Below are 22,616 nucleotides of genomic sequence, written 5' to 3'. Positions count from 1 at the left end.
AGGCAGACTCCCAACCACTGCGCCACCAGGGAAGCCCGTCAATGTGTTTCTTGATGTGAAGACTATTACAGAGCTTCCTTCCAAAATAATTCTTAGGTTTAATAAAATATCCAATTTTTTAACATTAAGGATGGGAGGCCACTTAATAAAATTATTTTAATGTTCCTGTGGACAAATAAACATGAGAAAATAGCCAGGACATTTTTAAAATAGGAGGAATTTATACTGGCATGTATTAAAATTCATTATAAAACTATAATACTTAAAATAAAGTGGTACTTATACAAGAATGAAGAGATAGATCAACAGAACAGTCAGACTAAACCCTAGTATATATAGAACTTAATATATATCATATACATAGAAAAAAATTGATGAACACAAGAAAAGGTGCTCAAAATCGTCAGGAATCAGAAAATGCAAAATAAAACCACAGTGAGATAGAACTACATACTAATATAAATGGAATGGCTAAACTTTAAAAGACTGACAATATCAAGTTTTGATAAGGACATGGAGCAACTGGAACTCTCATACATTGCTATTGAGAATACAAAATGGTTCGACCACTTTGGAAAACAGTTTGTTAGTTTCTTATAAAGCTAAACATACCTTAGCTTATCATACAACCAGCCATTTTACTCATAGATATTTACCCAAAAGAAATAAAAAGATGTCTACACTGAGAGATATGCATAAATGTTCACAGCAGTTTCACTTAAAATAGCACAAAACTAGAAACAACTCAAATGAACAAATAAACAAAATGGGGCACACCTACTGGAATATTAGTAACAAAAAGGAATGCACTACTAATGCATCCAACAACACAGATAAATCTTAAAAGCATCATAAGTGAAAGAAACCATACATAAATGGTTACGTAGTTTATGATTCAATTATATGACATTCTAGAAAAGGCAAAACTATAGGGACAGAAAATAGATCAAGAGTCACCAGAGCCTGGGAGGTTGGGGTGAAATTGGCTACAATGGGCATGAAGGAATATTTTGTGGTTATAGTAATGCTCCATATCTTAATTATGGTGGTGGTTACATGACTACATGTATTTTCAAAATTCATAAAACTATAAAAATAAAATAGGGGAATTTTACTGTATGTAAATTATATCTCAAACAAAAAATTAAGCTCCTATATTCAAAAAACCAATGAAAATGGATTTATTCAATAAAACAATGAGGATAAAATTGACAATTTATGAAAATATATTTGATTCTTACTTCATTCAATATACCAAAAAAATTGAGTAGCCATTTTCAGTTATTGCAATGCATTTATACCAGAGGGCACCAAAAATATGAAGAGTCCAAAGAAATAATCATTTAGGCATGAAGCAATTGTAAGAGCACTAACTCTTTCCCATTTGCACTTTTAGGATGTGACATTTCTTTTTCCTTTCCCAGCAGTTCCTCTGCTGATGCAGTAGGAAAGAATGACATGGGGAAAGCATAGGAAACTTACTTTTTATTGTTTTCAGCTACAGTCTCAGGGTTCATGATGTATCATGAAAGATATTCCATGCAGAGATTTTTCCCAAACAGCCAATAAGAATTCTCTTAAGGATGTAGTTAGCTGTTTTGGGTCAAAATTTCCTTAGGAGATAAAATTCTAGAACCTCAACAAATAGAGAATTGTCATCATATCAAGAGTTTGGTTCTGAATTTCAGAAAATCTGAATTGTTCTTATCATATATCGCAGGAAGCTGGACCTGGCCTTATAATCTACTAGTACAATGATCATAAACAAAAAATTTTAAGCACTGAATATGTTAAACATGGAATGAAAAAGCTCTGTGTATGTAAAAGCAAAAATAAGCAACCATGATTTATGTTTTGATAATATTTGACATCAGCTTCCTTTATCTGTGCTGTTTTTCCTTTCGGTAAGAAAAGTTTGGAAATGGCAGAGGGCCCTCATCCACCTAACTATGAAGATTTTGGAGGAGGGAGGTTTAAATGAGATTAGGATTAGAAGAGAAATACAAGGAAGAAAGAAGAGATGTTGATATCTGAACTGAAAACAGAAGAGTTAAAAGAAAAACTAGAATAACTTGAATTTGCAGGTTGTTTATAACTGACCAAATATTTTCACATAAGCAACCTCATTTCCTTTTTAGAACAACTCTGTATCCATTTCATAGATGAGCAAACAGTCTGGGAAGTAAAGCCACAGAGCTACTAAGTGGAGGGTCCAGGATAAACAGGTGGTCATCTATGAAAGGTGAATTTCAGGGGACTCAGAGGAAGGTGATTCCTTATCTACCAACATTCTACCCCTCACCTCCCTCTGGATTACATCAGCTTCTCTGCTCGAGGTAAAATGCTCTCTTAATCTAGAGTTATCATTGGGTGAATTAACTCAGTAAATTGCCATTTGCCACTTGCACATTATGAATTGCTTTAAGGTTGCTTTCCTTAAACCGGATAGGAACAAGGCACTGCGGCCTTGGCAGAAAAGGGAAGGGAGCTCTGGGATGGGAACATAGGACACTGTCTGGGAGTAGGGCTGCCGAGGGAGGAGTTAAGGGGCAGAGACAGCCAAGAGCACGAGTAAGCAGGAAGGTGCCTTCAGCAAACTAGGGCCAGCAAGGACATGTGTGGTAAGAGGCTGACTGGCCTTGAAACCAGGTGTGCACAGTTTGAAATTGATTTAAAAGGCTACTAAAACAAACAAACAAACAAAAACCCAGCCCAGCAGAAATTTGGAGAAGGGTAGGAAAATAGTCTAAACCCAGACCAGGAAACGGGATTGTGAAGGGGGTTCCACTAGTTCAGGGCAAGACATGCCTCTAGATAAATTCTCAAAGACCACTAGAGTTGAACTACTGACTTCTGATCATTTCCATAAAACATGTTTATTCTCTCTTCCTCAGGAGCCAGCCCACCATCATGACTGTTACTTATGCCAGATATTAAACATAAGACAAAGGAAGAAACAATCTTTGCAGTTCCTAATGAGCACACATATTTTGCAAGCTTTATCTTCACAAGGGTTGTAGGTAGACGTCTTCTCCCAAGAAGACGGCGATGGGTGATGATGGGGTGAGACCCATTTGGGTTCTGGGGTAGAGATCTGCAATGAAAGGTAAAGTACTCTACACCTGAAACAATCCATCCCACCCGCAAACACACATGATCCTCTGAACTGCTCATCAAGTACTCTGTGTACAAAGCAGGCCAAAGGTGAAATTTCTGCCAGGTCATCTGAAAACTTGTTTAAAAGCAAAAGTGGAAAACTAAAGAAGCAGCTAACAATACTCTTGGTACCTTGAATGCTTCTTTTAAAAAAGGCCTTACATCCTTCACACGACCAGACTCCATAGTGATATCCCGATGCATAATCGCTGCAGACTGCACAGAAGTGGGCATCCCTCTTTGAACTTGGACTAGCAACAGGGCTGGCACAACTGCTTCCACTAGCCTTCCTTTTCAATGTCTCTCTAGGGGGCAAAGAAAACATTCATTGTAAAAGAGCACGAAAGGTAAAACAGGGTCTTTCTAGAAAAACGAACAGCATGAACATTGCCCAATTTATCTCTTTGCCCTCAAGGCCTCGTGATAAATATATTCTAAGAAATGTGGTCAAGCAAAACCTTTGTTACTGATGTAAGATCTATGAAGAGTCACCCTGTTGGGATGACTGATGCCCGAAAGTGGTTAAGCCAGTTTATGCCCATCCATGCAGTGCTGATAAGCACCAGTAACCATGGACGGCCAGCTGTAGCCATCAGGGTGAACAACTTTGAGTGTAATAAGTGACCAGATCCAGTCTGGGTGGAAATGGTGGGGAGAAGAAAAGGGGAGAGAGGAAGAAGAGAGAAGAGAAGGGGAGAGCGTGAACATGTACCTGTCCTTTGAGAAGGCTTTGGAGGAAGGTGTTCAATGCTGGGTAGAGGGAGGGCCAGGGCTTCCACAGAGGAAGGGACAGCCCACAAGGGAGCACCCACAGGCACCCAAAACACCTGGTTAGTTCCTAATTTGGCTACAGCATGTTTCTTTTGGAAAGGAAATAGCAGAAGTACAATTATTTATAAATTAAGGTAATTATACTATGGTTTAATTTACCCAAATATTAGCAGAACTCTGATTAGAACTTGTGCTCAGAAACAAAATCTTTCTTCCTTTAAACATTGAATGAGAAAACATTATTTTTTAAAAGTTATCTACAATTTTCATATTCTCTTTTACCAACAAAGTATTTTTTTAAAGAAGAAAAATAAAATTACTGTGTAATACGGCTTTCTCAAAGTTTTATGATATTTGAAAGTAATACATTTCAATATCAAATAGGCTGTAACTTAGGGCTTCCCTGGTGGCGCAGTGGTTGAGAGTCCGCCTGCCGATGCAGGGGACTCGGGTTCGTGCCCCGGTCCGGGAAGATCCCACATGCCGCGGAGCGGCTGGGCCCGTGAGCCATGGCCGCTGAGCCTGCGCGTCCGGAGCCTGTGCTCCACAACGGGAGAGGCCACAACAGTGAGAGGCCCGCATATCACACACACAAAAAAAAAAATGCTGTAACTTAGTATTTGGTTGTTTTGGAAATTTATCTCCCCTTCATGCTTCTCTCTACACTACCTCTGCTCTCCGTAGCCATAATTATCATTAAAAAGATCTGGGTTTGATCCCTGGTCAGGGAACTAAGATCCCACAAGCTGCGCAGAGAAGCCAAAAAAAAAAAATTACAAATTGAATGGAAATAACCCATTATATTACCTTGCACTTAGAGTTTAAGAAAGTTCAACTAAAGTCCACATTTAAATAGTTTCCCATCAATCTTTATAAAATGTTATTAGTTTAGTTCATTGTTTAAAAGCTTGTACCAATGTTTGTCTGTCTTTTCAGGCTTCACCTGTCTAGTATTTCATTAAGTTGTAATACCGACAGCTACTTTTATCTTGGACACAATCTGTCATGAACACTAAATTGTGATTTCACTGCAAGATAAGAAGGATCTAACTTGAAAGTAAAATAAAAATTTCTTTTTCAAACCCAAATCACTTCATCAAGAAGAAAGTGATTTAAGTTAAATTCTTTATTTTCTAAAGACAGTAGTCATGATAGTGAATTCTCCCACAAAACACAGATCTGTAAACTCAACTTTTTAGTAAGAACTAGAATATCAGATTAGATATTCTAGAATTCAGAATTATAGAATTCACAATATCAGATGTTTTAGGTGCTCTATTTGATCTATGTAATAACGGAGACCTTGTATAACACATATCTTTCTTTTCACTAAATTGTAAAGCAATCTGAATAATGGCCATGAACTACAGTTCAGAATGAAGACTGGATTTACCTGTTCCCAGGTATGGTGTGTTCTAATGATCTCGCTTCACACCAAGGACTCTTTTGAGGTTCTGCATACAGAAGTGACGACTGGCAATGGATGGCTAAAGGAGAGAGGTGCCCAGGAGTTGGCCACAATACATTTGGGCTTGTGGTCTGTCGACCAGGCCCACCTTCCGAGTTATTGGGAATACTGTAATTCATCACGGCAGGGCTATAGAATGTCATGGCTGAATATTCATGGTGGCTCTCTACATAGGAGGAAGGTATATATATGGGGCCTGGCTCCAGGGGTAGGATGGATTGACTGCAGTTGTAGGAGACAGGAGAGTTAAGGCTAGATGGTGAGTTTTTGATATCCATGTCTTGAATAGGTAACAGCTAGGAAAACTCCTTGTGAGAAGAGGCACAAAAGGACATTATAATGTTCTCAAAGAATCATAGACAGGTATGGCTGTGAAGAAAAAAAAAAAGACATTTCTAAGTTACAGATACAAGCATACTATTAAAAAGGTTGACATATTTTTATTAAACACGCACACACACACTCTTGTATGGGCCTAGAAATACATCCTGAAAAATATACACAAAAATATTAACCTCAGAGGGGTAGGAAGGTAAGGCATGGAACTCATTTTCTACTTCATTCACTTCCATAATGCTTTTGTTGTTAACCATGATAATTTTTTTACCATGAGAATTTAATATAAAGTGCTTTTAAAACTTAAAAAACACAGGGAGTTCCATGGTTGCCCAGTGGTTAGAATTCTGGACATCCACTGCTGTGGCCTGGGTTCAATCCCTAGGAACTGAGATGCCACAAGCCACATGGCACAGCAAAAAATAAATAAATTAATTAATTAAAAATTTTAAAAAATTAAAAACACAGGATTAAATCAAAATGTCATGCCAACCAGTTTTCTTTTTCTTTTCTTTTTTTTTTTTGAACTAGATAAGTTCATTTTTAAATTCTTACAGAAAAATAACCAGGAAAACCCTGAAAGAACAGATCAATGAGTAGGACTAGCAATAACAGATCTTCAAACACACTATGAATAGCCAATAATAAAAAAGGAATAGACAGGCCAATGTACCTGTATCAGTGATCAATTTATTGCCTTTCACCTAATACACTCTTCAGTATATGTTCTATGGCAATGGAATTTCTTAAGCATTTAAACTGAGCCCAGTGCTAAGCTTTCACAGTTGAGGTGCTGCAGGGACACTGCAGGAGGAAGAGGCCGCAGTGATTTCTGGCAGGGGCAGAGGCTGGCAGTGTGGCTGTGAGAACATCCAGTGGAGCCTGTGCCAGCCATAGTCCAGAACGAGGTCCCACTGCAAACTTGTAGCCCTGGCATGGCGAGAACCTTTCTGCAATCACCTGTTCAGACTATGGCCTGAGGAGTTACACAGGAGTTGTTCCTTGTGCAAGGTTCATCACCAGCACATGCACACTCTGAAGGTCTTCTGCCCCCAAGGGCACCTGGACTCCCAGGGCATGCCCACACCACCAGCTGCTGATCACCCGCTCCCCAGCTGTAACTCCAGACCACTGTTGTCCAGCTACACCAGTTAACATTTCTGCTAATTAGTGGCCAAACCATTTTTTTCCAAGGAGGTCTGAATCCCCCAAGTTTGTCCATCTTTGGGTAGTCTACCTCAGCTCCATGTAGAGTTTCTTATATCTTATACTTAATCTCTCATCATAGTTGGTAATTCTTATATTAGACTTCCCCTGTTGAACCTACTGTGTAGTTTCTATCTCCTGATTGGACCCAGACTGCTATGCAATAGAACAGAAAATCCCAAAACAGCAAATTCAAAAACTCAAGGGATTTCCCTGGTGGTCCAGTGGTTAAGAATCTGCCTTCCAATGCAGGGAACGCAGATTCAATCCCTAGTCGGGGAAGTAAGATCCCACATGCTGCGGGGCAACTAAGCCCACGTGCCACAACTACTGAGCCCACGTGCTCTGAAGCCCGTGTGCTGCAACTAGAGAGCCCACACACCACAACTACTGAGACCGTGCGCTCTGGAGCCCACTCGCCACAACTAGAGAGAAGCCCGTGCACCACAATGAAAGACCCCACATGCCACAACTAAGACCTGACAGAGCCAAAAATAATAATAAATATTTTAAAAAGTCAAAAGTTTTTGGAAATTTGTCATAGGATAAAGGTGGTATCTCAAATCACTAGGAAAACATTGGACAACAGAATTATCATTGGAAAAAGAATGTATGCCAGAATAAATTCCAAATGTTAAAGACTTGAATGTTGAGAGAACTGGAAAAAGGAAGGAGAGGGAGGAGGAGAGGAGAAGGGGTGAGGCAGGAATGGGGGAGGAACAGGGGCTGCACAGGTACTAGAAGCAAATGCAGATAAATCCCATCATAACATGGATGTGGGGACAATCTTCTTAACTATGACTCAAAATCCAGATGCAATTTAAAAATGTACATAAAGGCTTCCCTGGTGGCCCAGTGCTTAAGAATCCGCCTGCCAATGCAGGGGACACGGGTTCGAGCCGAGGTCTGGGAAGATCCCACATGCCGTGGAGCACCTAAGCCCATGTGCTACAACTACTGAGCCTGCGAACCACAACTGTTGAGCCCGTGTGCCACAACTACTGAAGCCCACGGGCCTAGACCCCGTGCTCCGCAACAAGAGAAGCCACTGCCTGCACACTTCATTGAAGAATGGCCCCCACTCACCACAACTAGAGAAAGCCCATGCACCACAGGGAAGATCCAATGCAGCTAAAAATAAAAATAAATTTAAAAATAAATTTATTTTTAAAAAAATATACATAAAAGTACATAAACTCATTAAAGTAAATATCTGCATATCATAAAAACACCATAAGTCAAAAGCGTAATGACAAATTGGAAAAAAAAAATACTCCCAACTTATATTAGAAACAAAGGGCTAATTTCTTTGGTATATAGCGGGAACTCTTAAGATGGAAAAAAAAAAATCCAAATATTCATTACAAAAATAGGCAAAAAACACAAACAGAACACAGGAAAAGGAAGGCAAATGGCTCTTGAAACACATAAAAATATATTCAACCTTGTTCAATAAAGAGATACAAATTAAAAACTGCACCAAGATACCATTTCTCACTTACGCTTGCCCAAAATTCAAATGTTTGACAACAGACTCTCTTGGAAAGGTTATGGAAAAAACATGGACTTGCTCCTACATTGCTGGTGAGAGTGCAAAATGGTACAACTTCCATGGGTATTTGGCAATAAACAGCAAAATTACATATGCTTCTCACCCTTTGGACTATGAGTCCATAGCAATGTTCAAAAAAAGAGGAAAAGAAAAAGAGAATCATCTGCTACCACTGTATCAGTTCCTCACTCTGAAAATTAGTAATTAGGGGAAAAGAATTAAACCTGTACTCTGCCTTTTTAAGAGAACCTGTAGTTTATCCCAACGTAGAGGGAAAACCCTTCTTTACCAAAGAATGCCACTTAATAAATAGTTCAGAAAAATATTCAGATGGATAGACAGGTAGATACATACATAGATACATAGATAGAGCAAATAAGTCAAATTGTCAGCAATTACTGAATCTAGATGGTAAACATACGGACATTATATTAGTCTTTCAACTTTTCTGTAACTTTGAAATTTTTCTTGATAAGAAGCTTTGAAGGAAAAAAGAAACAAAATAAGAAATTAAAAATGGAAACCTCTTTTAAAAACGTTAAAATATATGGAATAATATAATTTGGGGAAGGGAACAATGACCATTAATAATGAGACTGGTTGAGGGAGATAATTAAGAATCTAGCCTGGAGAAGTTCTCCATCTTCAATATTTTCTGCTCCAGCTGTCACCTACTTCCATATGTAAGGGACTTGGCTCTCTAAAGCTCCCAATTCCTTTCTCCTGACATTTTCCTTTGAATGCTCATTCCATTTGTCCTCAAAACACAATATATCTATGATGTTTTTTTAAAACGTCCATAAATTCTTCAATACTCCGCCCTTCAAAAGGTGGTGCCTTGGGGCTTCCATGGTGGCGCAGTGGTTGAGAGTCCACCTGCCAATACAGGGGACACGAGTTTGTGCCCCCGTCCCGGAGGATCCCACATGCCGCGGAGCGGCTGGGCCCGTGAGCCATGGCCGCTGAGCCTGCACGTCCGGAGCCTGTGCTCCGCAATGGGAGAGGCCACGACAGTGAGAGGCCTGCGTACCACCAAAAAAAAAAAAAAAAAAAAAAAAACGTGGTGCCTAACCTCCCCCTTGAATATGGGCTAGATATAGTGACTCCCTTCTAATGACTAAATTATGGCAGAGGGATGGCATGTACTTCCATGACTAGGTTATAAAAGGCATTACAACCTCTTCCTGGCTTGCTCTCTTGGATCACTCACTCTGGGAAAAGCCAGCTGCCATATTGTGAGGACACTCAAGTAGCCCTACGGTGGCCTCCTGCCAGCAGCCAGCAAGGAACTACAGTGAAAGAGGGATTTTGGAAGCAGATCCTCCAGCCCAAGTCAAGTTTTCAGATGACTGTAGTCCTGGCCAACATCTAAGCTAAGCTGCTTCTGGATTCCTCTCAGAAACTGTGTGAGATAATGTTTATTGTTTTAAGCTGCTAAATTCTATGACAATTTGTTACAGAGCACTAGATAATTAATATAACATCCAAGGCAAAATTCATCATTTTCCTCCCCCAAACCACTCATTTCCTATTTGTGTTAATGATGAAGCCTATTACAATTATCTCTGACTTCTCCCCTTTCATCACCAAGGCACATTGAATTTTCTCTCCATGGTGCCTTTCCCCATGGTTATGTCTTTTGCCAACCTTGGAGCACGCTCTTGTTACTTCTTATCTGTGCACCTTAAATAGTCTCCTTACTGCTCCTTGCCTCCAGTTAGCTCTTTCTCCAGGGCCACAGAGCAGCCAGATTAACATTCTTAAAAACCCAGCTCTGAGCAGCCCCCACCAGCTGCTTCCCACCAGCCTCTTAATAAGTCATGCATCCCACTATGTTGTCCCAACTCATCATTCCACTCTAATCTCCTGATATTTTCCTACAGAAAACCTGCCATGTTCATAAGAAATATGCAAAGTGCATTGTGAAGAGGTTGGCATTTTATGCCTTATCACTTTTTTCACTCTAGCACCCCTATAGTTACTTACATAGAAATTTAACCCTACTTTATTAGAAGAGAACTACACCAAATCCTTTTTGGAAATGGTAAAGGTGGGGTGGGAGAGTAAGAAGTAAGTACAATTAGATTTTAAGCTCCTGAAGGCACACACTGTATTTTATTCACCTTCCACTACAACACAATAAATATTTGTTGTAAGAAAAGAATATGAAGAAATGTGTTGAAAATATATGATTTCATCCAGTATAGAGCATGCATCAAAGATGGAGCACTTGCAGCAGCCATGGTCCTGAGCTGAGACAGGGGGTCTAAAAGAGTTTCAAGACATGCACTCTGCCTTCAGGGAGCCACTATGCCCAGTAAATGAGGCAGGCAGACCAGGTAAAATAACAAGGAATGAATACAAAGGTGCTACCACTTCCAATCAACATTTGTTGACCACAAGGGACAGGAGAGAGAATGGTAGCTGAAGACGAATATAAGATCAAGGAAGTTTCAAAAAAAATATGCATGTATTAATCATGAGGACAGGATTCCATATTTCAACTACTTATTCCCAATCAATGTATACAATCCCTGTTTCCTAATAGAAAATATGCAGGATAAAGCATATAATGCTAACTAGCAATTTCCAAACTTTTAAAAAAATTTGTAGTAAAATACACATAATAAAGTTTACCATATTAACCGTGTACAGTTCAGTAGTGTTAAATACATTTTCACTGTAGTGCAACCAATCTCCAGAACTCTTTTTCATCTTGCAAGACTAAGATTCTACACCTGCTAAAAACAGCTCCTCCATTCCTCCCTCCCCCAGCTCCTGGCAACCACCATTCTACTTCTGTCTCTACAGACTTGACTATTGAGTACCTCATATAGGTAGAATCATATACAGTATTTGTTCTTTTGTGACTGGCTTATTTCATCTAGCATAATGTCCTCAAGGCTTACCCATCTTGTCGCATGTATAGGAATTTCTTTCCTTTTTAAGGCTAAATAATATTCCATTGTATGTATACACCACATTTTGTCTATCAAGGAAGGGTTTTAAATACAGATGCTTGAAAACATTTACAGAACCACAGAAATGATCAAAGTTAGAGCAAGTGGTTGAATACAGGAGTTGGTAATTAGGTCATCAGTAACCTTTAGATGTCAGCTCCAGAACTGACAGAATTATTAGGAGGCTTTTGTCCCTCAATCTGTCCTGAAAACACCTCTCCTATTTCAATCCACCTACACATACACCTGTTCACTGTGCTTATGTTTTCAATTTTGTACCTTGGTGATTGGATTTTAGTGCATTATTTTTGCTAAATGATCTGAGCATATCTTATGTAGCCAAATATTTAATCAAAAGACATTTAGGGCTTCCCTGGTGGCGCAGTGGTTGAGAATCCGCCTGCCGATGCAGGGAACACGGGTTCGTGCCCCGGTCCGGGAAGATCCCACATGCTGCAGAGCGGCTAGGCCTGTGAGCCATGGCCGCTGAGCCTGCGCGTCCGGAGCCAGTGCTCCGCAAAGGGAGAGGCCACAACAGTGAGAGGCCCGCGTACCGCAAAACAACAACAACAACAAAACAACAAAAAAAAGACATTTAAAGTACTTTAACAGCACAACTTAAACAGTATGTAACAATTGAGAACAAAATACTTAAGGTAACATGCATAACAAATTGTATTTATGCATAATGTAACCTAGAGGTAATAAATTTTATATTTCTTTTTCAATTGAAGTATAGTTGATTTACAGTATTAAATTTTAATTTCTTGAACTTAAAAATAAGAAAACAAGATGGCTTACCCAATTTAATAAATAAAAAGCATATCCACATGTTAGTGTAATAACCATGGTGAGTATCTCAACGTTCTTATACAGAGCACTGCTCAAGGTAAACTTACATAAGGATAAACTCTACACTCTCAATCATCAAATGAAGATTAAATTATATTCAAGAAATTAAGAAGCAGGAAAGCAGTGGATTTTAGAATAAGAATTTGAACAAGAGACTTCAACTTAATAATCAATTTTTAAAAATCAATTGAATTGTTTAAACAAAAAAATCATTCTCTGAACATTTTGACCAATCAAGGTTTTACTGAATTTCGTGTTGTCTCAACCTTACATTGCCCAAAAGAAATGTATTTGGCGTTTCGGCTTAAGTATCAGTAGAAAAGCCAACACACCAAACGATCAGAAAACCACCACTATCTTTTCCTTTCATTAGGCCTCTTAAAAATGTAAAGCTTCTACGGACACAAAGCAATGAATAGTAGCATGGAAATTCATGAACTTGAAATAACACTCCCCATTATCCAGTTGGAAAGGGAAAACACCATTTAAAATGAAGATCATCTCTCTCTCAGGAGCAGAGAATCAATCCCATCACTCATTTTCACCTACAACTGAAATGTTCATTCTCGGCCCAGAAATGCTGAAATGACCTGTCAGACATATACCACCAAATGGCAAATGCCAGGATTCATCCAGGCAATAAATAAATCAGGTACCACAGTGACTTTGCTTAGAAAATATGCATTTCACACATATATACCAACTTCTCTAGAATTTCCACATATCCCCAGTACCATGATAATTAATGTGAGAGAACTGGTTGCTGGACAGTGATTAATAGGATATACTGCTTTTTGGTTGGGTATCTTTTAAATTATCCAGATTCACATGACAACTATTTGTCAGTGGAGTCTTGGGTAACTAATAACTTGGTAGCCAATGCAAAGGGTTTTTCCTTCTTAAGCAAAGACACAACAAGGAGTAATGAACTTAAATCACTGCAGTAGACCTGGGAGACAAGAGAATATGTAGCAAAAGGAAAGTCTTCTCCACTGGAGGTCTAGAAAAGTGAATAAACAACCTGTGGTCATTTAAGTAGTTCTGCTCTAAAACAGTGAGATAAACTGATCGAAGGAAAGAATTCCAAGAAGAATGTACTTCTCCAGCACTGTATTACAGATTTTCCCACACATTTGTTTGAACACCCAAGCATTGCCTCTATGACCACAATCTCTGGTATAACAGGGAAAAAGAGTCTCTAAACAATTTAATTGTTGGGCGTGGAAGGCATGGAATTTCACCTGGCCAACAAAAGAACATGTACCCGGACATCCCGATTCTAAGAACTAATCATTTCTTTGCGTGCCAATTTTCTTTAATTACTCATCATAGCCTAAAATAGTTGGCCTGTACCCTTCATGATGAACAGTCCTCATCTTCTGCCCAAAGATGTCTCTCTCACACTCCCCCAGCACACACACCTGTGTGGAGCCCTCTTGGGTCACATCTATGTCCAGTGGGAAAGCTTTTTGTACACATGGGATTATATGTAGTGTTCTAATGTACTGGCTGGGAAATAAGTTACGACTCTTAAACTAAAAAAAAAAAAAAAAAAGTTTTTAAAATTCCAAATATTGACAGTGATTCCTTGAAGAAGAAAAAGGCATGCCCTAGAAATGGCAGAAAGACATTCTAGAAAGAGTAGACTGATTTTATCAAAGTGCCTATCAAATCTAGTTTAAAAAAATCAGAAGGCAGTCACCACCCAGGCTGTTTTTATGTATATTCTTGCCCAGTGGACAGAGCAGGACACCAGGTCCCAGGCCCAGCTCTGCCTGAAGGCCAGGTGATCTTAGACAAATCAGGTAAACTCCCTGAGCTCCTACATCTCCTTCAGGAGAAACGGGGACCTAATATGGGTTCCCCTTTCTCACAGTGTTTAAGGATGAAGTGAAATGATGTACATGAAAGCATTCTGCAAGGTATCATTACATAGGCAAGAGGATGAAGTCAGTCCATCGGCAGGCCACTGAATATGCTTAGAGTGTTAGGCAGGATTTCCAGACAATTTAGGTTAAGACACCTTTATGGCCACCCTGAAGATTTTTGCCTCCTAATTGTACTCTCTTAACTTCTTCTTGACAATCCATCACCACTGTCCAAAAAGCTGAGCTGCTAGTAGCATGTGTGGAACACAAAATGCCACATTCTCCTATGCTGTATTCTTAAGCCTGCCCATCACCCTTCCCCAAGCATTCAGTTCGAACACCCCACACCTGTGTGCCCCTCCGAAGTCATAAATTCACATTCACAAAGCAGACAGTAGAAGGAATTTCATGGAAAAGATAAAAAAATATGTCTTAGTGGGCTTCCCTGGTGGCGCAGTGGTTGAGAGTCCGCCTGCCGATGCAGGGGACACGGGTTCGTGCCCCGGTCCGGGAAGATCCCACATGCCGCGGAGCAGCTGGGCCCGTGAGCCATGGCCGCTGAGCCTGCGCGTCCGGAGCCCGTGCTCCGCAAAGGGAGAGGCCACAACAGTGAGAGACCCGCATATCAAAAAAAAAAAAAAAAAAAAAAATGTCTTAGGTGTCAAGCGGCCTTGATGTGTATAAGTGGCTACTTGCCAATCAATAGCCTTAAATATTAAGAAAAATATTAAGAGTCTCAATCAGTTTAATATTAATTAGAAATAAAGAAAAAACACTCCAAAATCATCATGGAACTGATCGTTAATAATTGACTCACATACAACTCTTAAGAACATGTACATGTATTTTCCAAAATGAGAAAACTAACTCCCCTAATAGCCTACTGAGCTGGTTAGGAAATAGAATTTTGAGGGCTTGAATATGGGAAGAGGATAAAGCCTCAGCCCCAGGGTTCTCACACTCTAAGGCAGCAGTGTGGAGGGAAAGCCCGTCAATCTTCTCTTTCATCAGCAAGTCTCTGCTCCTTCCCAAATACCAAGTCAGTGACAATGCTCCACTTTTAGGAAACAGAACCATATTCAAATATCCATTTGGGGCACAGTGAGGGAGAGCTGTGGGTGAAGAGATTCAAAAGGACATGACCGATGCAGAAGTTAAATGGAATACATTCAACTTGCCTCCCAGTCTGGGGGGTTGACAGTGAACACAAAACATTCACTAACAAAACTGTGCAGTCCTGCTTTGAGGAAATATATATGAGTCCAGTAATTTGTCTTTCCAGGTGACCCTCGTCCTTCTCTCCTCTCTCAAGTACACCTGCACAAAGATTCCCTTAGTAAAGCCCTTAATTATTATCAAGAGCTGTAACTGTCCCAGTTGGAAATGCCAACTATCCAGTTTGCTGGTGCCTCACAAACTTGCCACTCTGCATATCCTAGTTACCGCCACTGTAGTTCTCTGAAAGGTACGTTGTGTATGTATTTAAAAGACAGGCTCTTATTTTTCATAGCGCAAAGGAAAAAGGCAAACGACATCAATCTTACATATCTTCATTAGGAGTGCCTAGCAATAACAGGCTCCTAAGTGTTTACTGAATTGAATAATGTATTAAACAGTAAAAAAAAAATATTGGTTTATAAAAGATTTTATATCTATGTCCCACAGGAGAATCTAGATTTCAAAACATGGGCACAGGAATGAAAAAACTGACATCTACAAATAAATTGGGCACAGACTTTAGCTCCTATTAAAGAGAGTATTTTAACTTAAGTAGCCACAATCACTCTATATTTCATTTTAAATTTCTACAACTTGTCATTTTCCATCGTTCCTAGGCTTCTCACTATTTGATAATACGTAATTTCAGGTAGCTTTCTTAATCTCAAATATAATAAAAGTATCTCTTAAATGCCAAGATTATAAAGGAACCACACATTCTATTAATATTACATAAATAACAAATATTTTTTTAAATGCCCTTGTATTTCAGTTTGGGATAACCAATGATGCACACCGTAACCAAAGGCTTATACCACAATGGGACCCAAATTTGCTAAAAACTAAATCTATCAGCCCAATATGAATCTAACACGTATTCCAAGCCTCTGGTTTCCCGTATGCAAAATAGTTTTGTCTTTTCTTCAATTTACCCCAAAGTGTATAGGATTAAAACAAAAATACCAGAACCTGGCTCATCCCCAAAAAGGAAGGGAACTGAGGTTTTCTTTTGAGAAAAGGGAAGGAAGGCAATTATTTCTAAGTAAGAATATACTGAAGAGCAAAACTATATAATCAACAGACAGTGATTTCCAGGGGTTGGGGTTGACTACAAAGGGGACTTCTGGGGGCGATGGAACTGTTCCATGTCTTGATCATGGAGGTGACTGAGTATACCGCTGTGTGCAACTGTCAGAATTCACAGAGCGATACACCTAAAGAGGCTAGATTTTACTCTATGTAAATTACACTGCAATAAGCTTGACTTTTCAAAAATGTTATTATGTCTAAAACAGTGTGCTAGGCACTGAATGATGAAGCCTAAATTCATGTATACATTTCTCAAGGGCTCTAGACATAATTATCAAAAAACTTACCAGTAAATGGTTCAAGTTCAGCCTTCAGCATTCTATAATTGTTTTATTATTTATAGATATTATAAAATGATTCAAAACATGAATTAACATTATTACAAGATGTATTTTGAATCATTACCTGTTGGATACACATATATAGAAAACTACATGTAATATTCTTTAAAATGGACATATCAATATCTATTAAATGTTAATTATATTTTAAGGGTTGAATTTACTACTAAATCTTACCTATTCCATATTATAAATAAACTGAGAAATGTAAATGATGATTAGATTCATTCACATCTCTCAGAATCACTATGAAAGATGTCCTAAATGTGTTTTTAATCGACTTCAGAGACTTACAGGACTTAAATGTTACAGGTGACTGGCGACTTCTGAAATAAGAATGTTTCAGTAATTCAACTGAAAAAAAATGCTTGAACATAAAATGGAATCCTAAGGTTTACGCTTCAACACCTGCTGATAAACAGATCTTAACATTTCCCCCTCTTCTAGAATGTATGCAAAAACATAGATTTTCTGCAGGAAAAAAAAAGAGCCAAAGAATAAGTGTGTAACGTTCTTTTCATAGTCACAGTACATTTACTTTTTACAATACTCACAGCACAAATCTTTCTTTCCACATGTTCACTTTTTAAATAACAAACATCCTTCTCCACACACAAAGAAAAACAGCCACTGTGAGTTTAGAAACTTAGAACAAAAATAAAAATCCCTAATGGAATGCCCAGGTAAATACTAGATATCTAACAAAACAAAATCTTTCCTCAAAAGTGTTGTGTACCACACCAAAGCACAAAGTTGCTTTTTAAAAACCTAGTAAAATTGAGTCAATCTTATTTTCCTAAATAAAAATTCACCCAAATCCAAAGTTTTGCTTTTCACACACACACACACACACACACACACACACACACACTATATATATATATATATATATATATATATATATATATATACACACACACACACACAGATTCCCTTAATTTTATATCCAGTATTAATTAGGCAGGAACGGGAAAACAACAGGTTAAGAGAACAGCGGCTGGGGTTCCTCTTCAGCAAATAAAACAGCCCAGATGATCTCAATCTTACTCAATCCTCCCAGGAAAGAAGTAACTCCGCTTTCTGATATGATTAAGGTTTGCCGGTTAATACATTTAAAAATACGAGTCACCTGCCTGATACATGTACATCTTCCCAGGCCCACAAAACTCAAGCATGAAGTGCCCTAGTCAACTTTCCTACTGTCACCGTTTCATCCACTGTTGGGAAATCCGTAGAAAATACAGAGGAGTTCTGCCTTTTAAAAAACATGTATATTAGCAGTCAACCCGGAGCTTACAGGCACAAACTAATTAGTTAACTTGCCAGCGTCTTGAGTGAAAATATTTAGTCAAAACATGAAACTTCTGTTTCCAGTAGTTTTCCAGACTGGTGGATTTGGCGGGGGGTTGGGGGGTGTCTTTTATTGTTCTCAGTATTACTGTTTTCCCATCGCTGGATTTCAAACATTAAATCAGACAAATCGCACCTTGACCTAAGGGGCACTTACCCTACTTGTACACACCCGCCCAGCAATCACTGAAACGCGGCACGTGCTTTTCTCGGACTAGTTCTGTTCCCCGCACCCGGCTGCGGCACCAGCTGCAGAGAGTGAGCGCACCTCGCGCAGCCCAGAACCCCAACGCGGCACCGTATGCCAGTCGCAGCCCTGGACGGTCCCGCTCTGGTCCGGCTCCCGCCGGACCTGCAAGTTTCCAGAGGCGTCTGTCGCAGCCTCCGCTCTCCCGGCGGCCTAGCAGCAGGGGCAAGGGAGTGGGTGTCAGAAGGGCCAGTAGCCGGAGACACTGCAAAGATCTCAAACGACGTAACGAGCAGCGTCTCCTTCCTTTTAAAGACGCGAGGGGCGGGAGGGGGAGGGGGGAAAGAAGCCCAGAGCCCACGTGACCACCTAGCCAGTGGCTGGGAGATCTCTGGAGGACCCGGACTATCCGCCTCGCGATCCATACTCGCCTGAGCGACGTAGAAAGCCCCAGGGTAGGGGCTGTCACCGTCGAGCGCCTCACAGTCACCCGCAGGAGCAGCAAATCACAGACGGCGCCCCTCCCCCGGTCTTGGATTTGGGAGGTCTGGGGCGGGGCCTGAGAATGTGCATTCCTAACCAGGTCCGGGGTGATGCTGAAACTGATGCTGCTGGGCTGGGGACCACGCTTTGAGCGTCGGCTCCCCAGACCCTTAGCCACGTGAGTCTGAGAAGAGCTGGATGCTTTAGCGTCATTAAATACAGAAGTCTGACTAAGCATCTAGAGGTGAAACTATTTGCCCAATCCCCAGCGGCAAGCGCAGCCTCGAGCCCCGGGAGAGGCAAAGCCGCGCGGCATGGTCGGGAGGTGGAGGGTGTGGGTTCTCATCTTTCAAGGGCTGGTGGGGAAGGCTTTTCGCCCTAGAGCAAAGATCCCAGGAACCTCCTCAAACTCACCTACTGCAAGGAAGGGCAAGGGAGGGGAGGTGGTTCCGTGCTTCTCTGAGGAGGCGCCCCTCTTGCCTGGCTCCGCCTCCGTCAAACTCTCTCCGCAGGCGAGCGCCCCCTGGTGGCAGCTCTTGTTCCCCAGGTCTGCAGGGTCCCTAAGCTCTCCTCAACCACCCCACCCGGCAGTGGCGCCCAGAGTGAGGACTAACAAGACTATTTGATAGTCACTAAGAAGCAACTGGCATCTTGATGGCAAAAGTCGAAAAGAACGTAGTAGATGTCTCACAGGGCATTGTGAGACCCTAGTGCCACATTTGTGCCTAATTAATCATCAAACTGCGGTTCTTGATGCGGTTGTGACTCCAGATCTCTGATGCAGGAAGACCAAAGGGGCATATGGAGGGAAACTTTTACAGCGTTAAGTGTTGGGTTTAACCAAAATAGCCGAGAGGGACGCTAGTGTGCTCTGGGTTTGTAAGAGTGAAGTCCACAGGTAACGGAGACAGTCTCCAAATGTGGAGAGCCACCTACCTTATAAACAATGGTTATCAAAAATTTGTACCCCCCCACCTCCAAGGTTCATTAAAGCTTGGACTCCTGGATTCTTACAAGTTGTAGGGCAGAGTTTCCTGATCCTTGAGGCTGAGAAGTTTGGACAGGAGGGTGTAGAGCTGACAAGATCCACCCTGTGGAGGATGGTAGAAGACAAGATGCTTATCTTTGCCAATCTCTGCTCCCCTGTTCCCTTTCCTGGGTTTTTCTCCAGGTGCCCAATACCCGTATTCCTTTTCCTTCTTTCCACCTTAAGGAGAAAATTTTAAAGGATGGTTTTTAAAAATCAGTTCCATTTGGTAGTACTTGTCAACAAGATACCTCTGCAATGGAAATTATTATGAAGGAATTTCAGTCATGAGCCAACAAGCAGACAAAGATGATGCGAGGGTTAAGAAAACTGACATCTATTAAGTATCTGCATCATGCCAGAGAGTGTGCTAAGAGCTTGCAAAGCATCTCATTTAATCCTCATTGACCCCACTTCTGAGATGAGGAAACTAAGGCTCACAGAGCTTATATCAGCTACCTGAAGCCATGCATAGTGAGGAAAGAACCCAGTAGCAACAATGCTTTCATAAACAGCTACCACTTACTGGGCATTTAGCCTTGCTCCACTTTCTACATATTATCTCATTTTATACACAACAAGCCTCTGAGTCAATTCTGCTATTAATTAACCCCATTTTATGATTGCGAAAATGGCCAGTCAGTGACTAAGAAGAACTTGAAACTAGGCCACAGCCCAAGACTGTTTTCTTCCATACCGCAGCTGCAATCAATTAGAAATGAAGATGGCTTGAATGTCAGGACATTATATCTCCTGCAGATATAATGCATTATGTCTGCATTATATCTCCTGCAGACATTATATCTCAAGCCCCACCTTAAAGCCTCCTGCCACCTGTGAGAAAAGCTTCTGCTCAACCCTCGAACTAGAGCTCCGTGTTTGCTGTAGTGCTTCCTTCAGAAGTCGTTCCACTCACAGGAACAGCATGTTCTCTCTTTAAAGACCCTCAAACACCCACAGAAGCTGTTTGTTACACAAGGAAACCTCATTGCAGGAAATATTAAGCAAAGAGAATGAATGGGAGTGAGTACATTTCCTTCTGACTCACCCTGTGGATCGAGAAAGATAATGGCACCTTAGGGATGGAACCTTTGCCAGACTGAACACAGAGAGTGGGGAGGGTGACTATTCCAACTCCCCCAAACCAAGACGAAAACTAAGAAGGGATTCCTGTTAAGTACCATTAGCTAGGCCAAAAAGCACCTGAAAGCTAGTGTGGAGGGCGTGCCTCTGTTCAGCAGGGTCCCAGCCTGACTCCACCTCACTCATGACCTGCCTAAGGAAGCACCCATATAGTATGACATTGAAAGGCTTTCCTCTCCCCTAAATATCCTACAACAAGGACTGAAGTCCTCACCATTCAGTCATCCTTTGGGGTTAAAGCATTGGATTGTTAAAATTCAGTTATGTTATATATGATGGGTAATATTAATTTACTAGCATTTATAATTACACTCATGAGATGAGCTTGCAAGATGAGCTAAATGTCACCTGGGAAATCAAAGGAAGTCAGAGTAAGAGAGGCACGTTTTGCTGTAGGAGAAAGGAAAGCATCTCCATTGGGGTGTACCTTCCTCATCTTTTCATCCTACCCCTTTTCTGTCTTGAGAAGCCAAGAGCCTAAGTAAAGTGAAGATCATGACAGCCCAGCAGAACATGTACACTGCCTCCCCCCACAGTGGTCAGCCTGCCTCTCAACACGGCCTGCACTGTGATTGCACCGTGCACGTCTTGTTGTCTCTAGTACCCCCGTGGTAGCATGGTGCCCATAGCACCCACCTAATACAGCTCAGGCACTCAACAAATACCTGCTGAAGGCTTCAACTTGGAAAGATCAGAGGGGAAGGGGAAGGATTTTCTGTAGCAAAGAAACTAGCAAGAGGCTAAATAAATAAAATCCTGTTAAAGACAAGAAAGCAAAAGCTGATGTGCAAAAGTGTATACGTGAAGGAGTCTTGCAAATGACTAGAAGAGTGTCATGCTATAGGATGGCTTGGGAGTATCACTCTTCCTCTTCTCAGGCTGACGCCAAGTGGGAGGATTCAGGTCCTGGGATGCTCCTACCTGCTCCAAAGTATAACAAGATCAGGATCCTTCTTCATATTATGTGGGTATAAATCGCTGTTTTAAGAGGATCTGAGAGATAAAACCCTAAAGTTATGGAATTAATAAAAGAGAAGGGAAAGATTCATTGCACCTGCAATAGCACACTTATTTGATGTTGATGAATTGGGAAGGTGGTATTACTAATGCAATGTATTAGAGGTTATCTCAGCTGCTCATGAATCAGGGTTCGTAAAATAGAATTTGATATTTGAAAGTTGAATTTGGGTAGAGCTCTTCAGGATCATGTCTTTTGTAGAAAAATGAACCTAATATTTATGCAATCTTTCTGGCCCCAGTACCACAATAGGCAGGCCTGCACAGATTGGTTCATTTTATTCATTTAATCCTCATAAAAACCCTGTGGCCATCTCTGCTTTATAGATTGGGAAAATAAGGCACAGAGAGATGACTTTTTTGGTGAGATCACCCATGTGCATGTGGCAGAGTGAAAGTTCCAACCCAGTGTCATCTGTCTACCTGCTAATCCTTTGCTTTCTCTGCTGTTATCCTGTGATGTTTTTCTTACTTGTTATATAAACTGAGGCATATTTGTCCTGTAGAGCCTGGTTATTGCTGAATGAATTTTTGCCAAGTTCTTGTCTAGGTCTGACCACCTGTGTGCATATTTATATAACATTATTCTTTA

General features: G+C 40.6%; 1 protein-coding gene across 5 annotated transcripts in view; it reads right to left on the bottom strand.

Annotated features, from left to right (window-relative positions):
- Positions 1–22,616, bottom strand: part of ESR2 (estrogen receptor 2) — a 101,101-nt gene that overhangs the window by 44,490 nt on the left and 33,995 nt on the right. For 2 of the 5 annotated variants that reach the window (XM_059059071.2, XM_067028364.1), the window contains exons 1-3: positions 18,325–18,835; positions 5,321–5,764; positions 3,289–3,461 (exon numbers count right to left, since the gene is read on the bottom strand). In XM_059059071.2, coding sequence (XP_058915054.1) covers positions 3,289–3,461; positions 5,321–5,673 — 526 coding nt within the window. In that variant the 5' untranslated portion in view covers positions 5,674–5,764; positions 18,325–18,835. Of the gene's footprint in view, positions 1–3,288; positions 3,462–5,320; positions 5,765–18,324; positions 18,836–22,616 lie in introns of those variants that run through there. The other 3 variants (XM_067028361.1, XM_067028363.1, XM_067028365.1) reach the window with 2 other exon arrangements.

This window comes from Kogia breviceps, chromosome 3 (genome assembly GCF_026419965.1).
Source record: "Kogia breviceps isolate mKogBre1 chromosome 3, mKogBre1 haplotype 1, whole genome shotgun sequence".
NCBI classification, from domain to species: domain Eukaryota; kingdom Metazoa; phylum Chordata; class Mammalia; order Artiodactyla; family Physeteridae; genus Kogia; species Kogia breviceps.
Note: the sequence above shows the minus strand (reverse complement) of the source record. Positions and strands in the feature narration are given on the sequence as shown.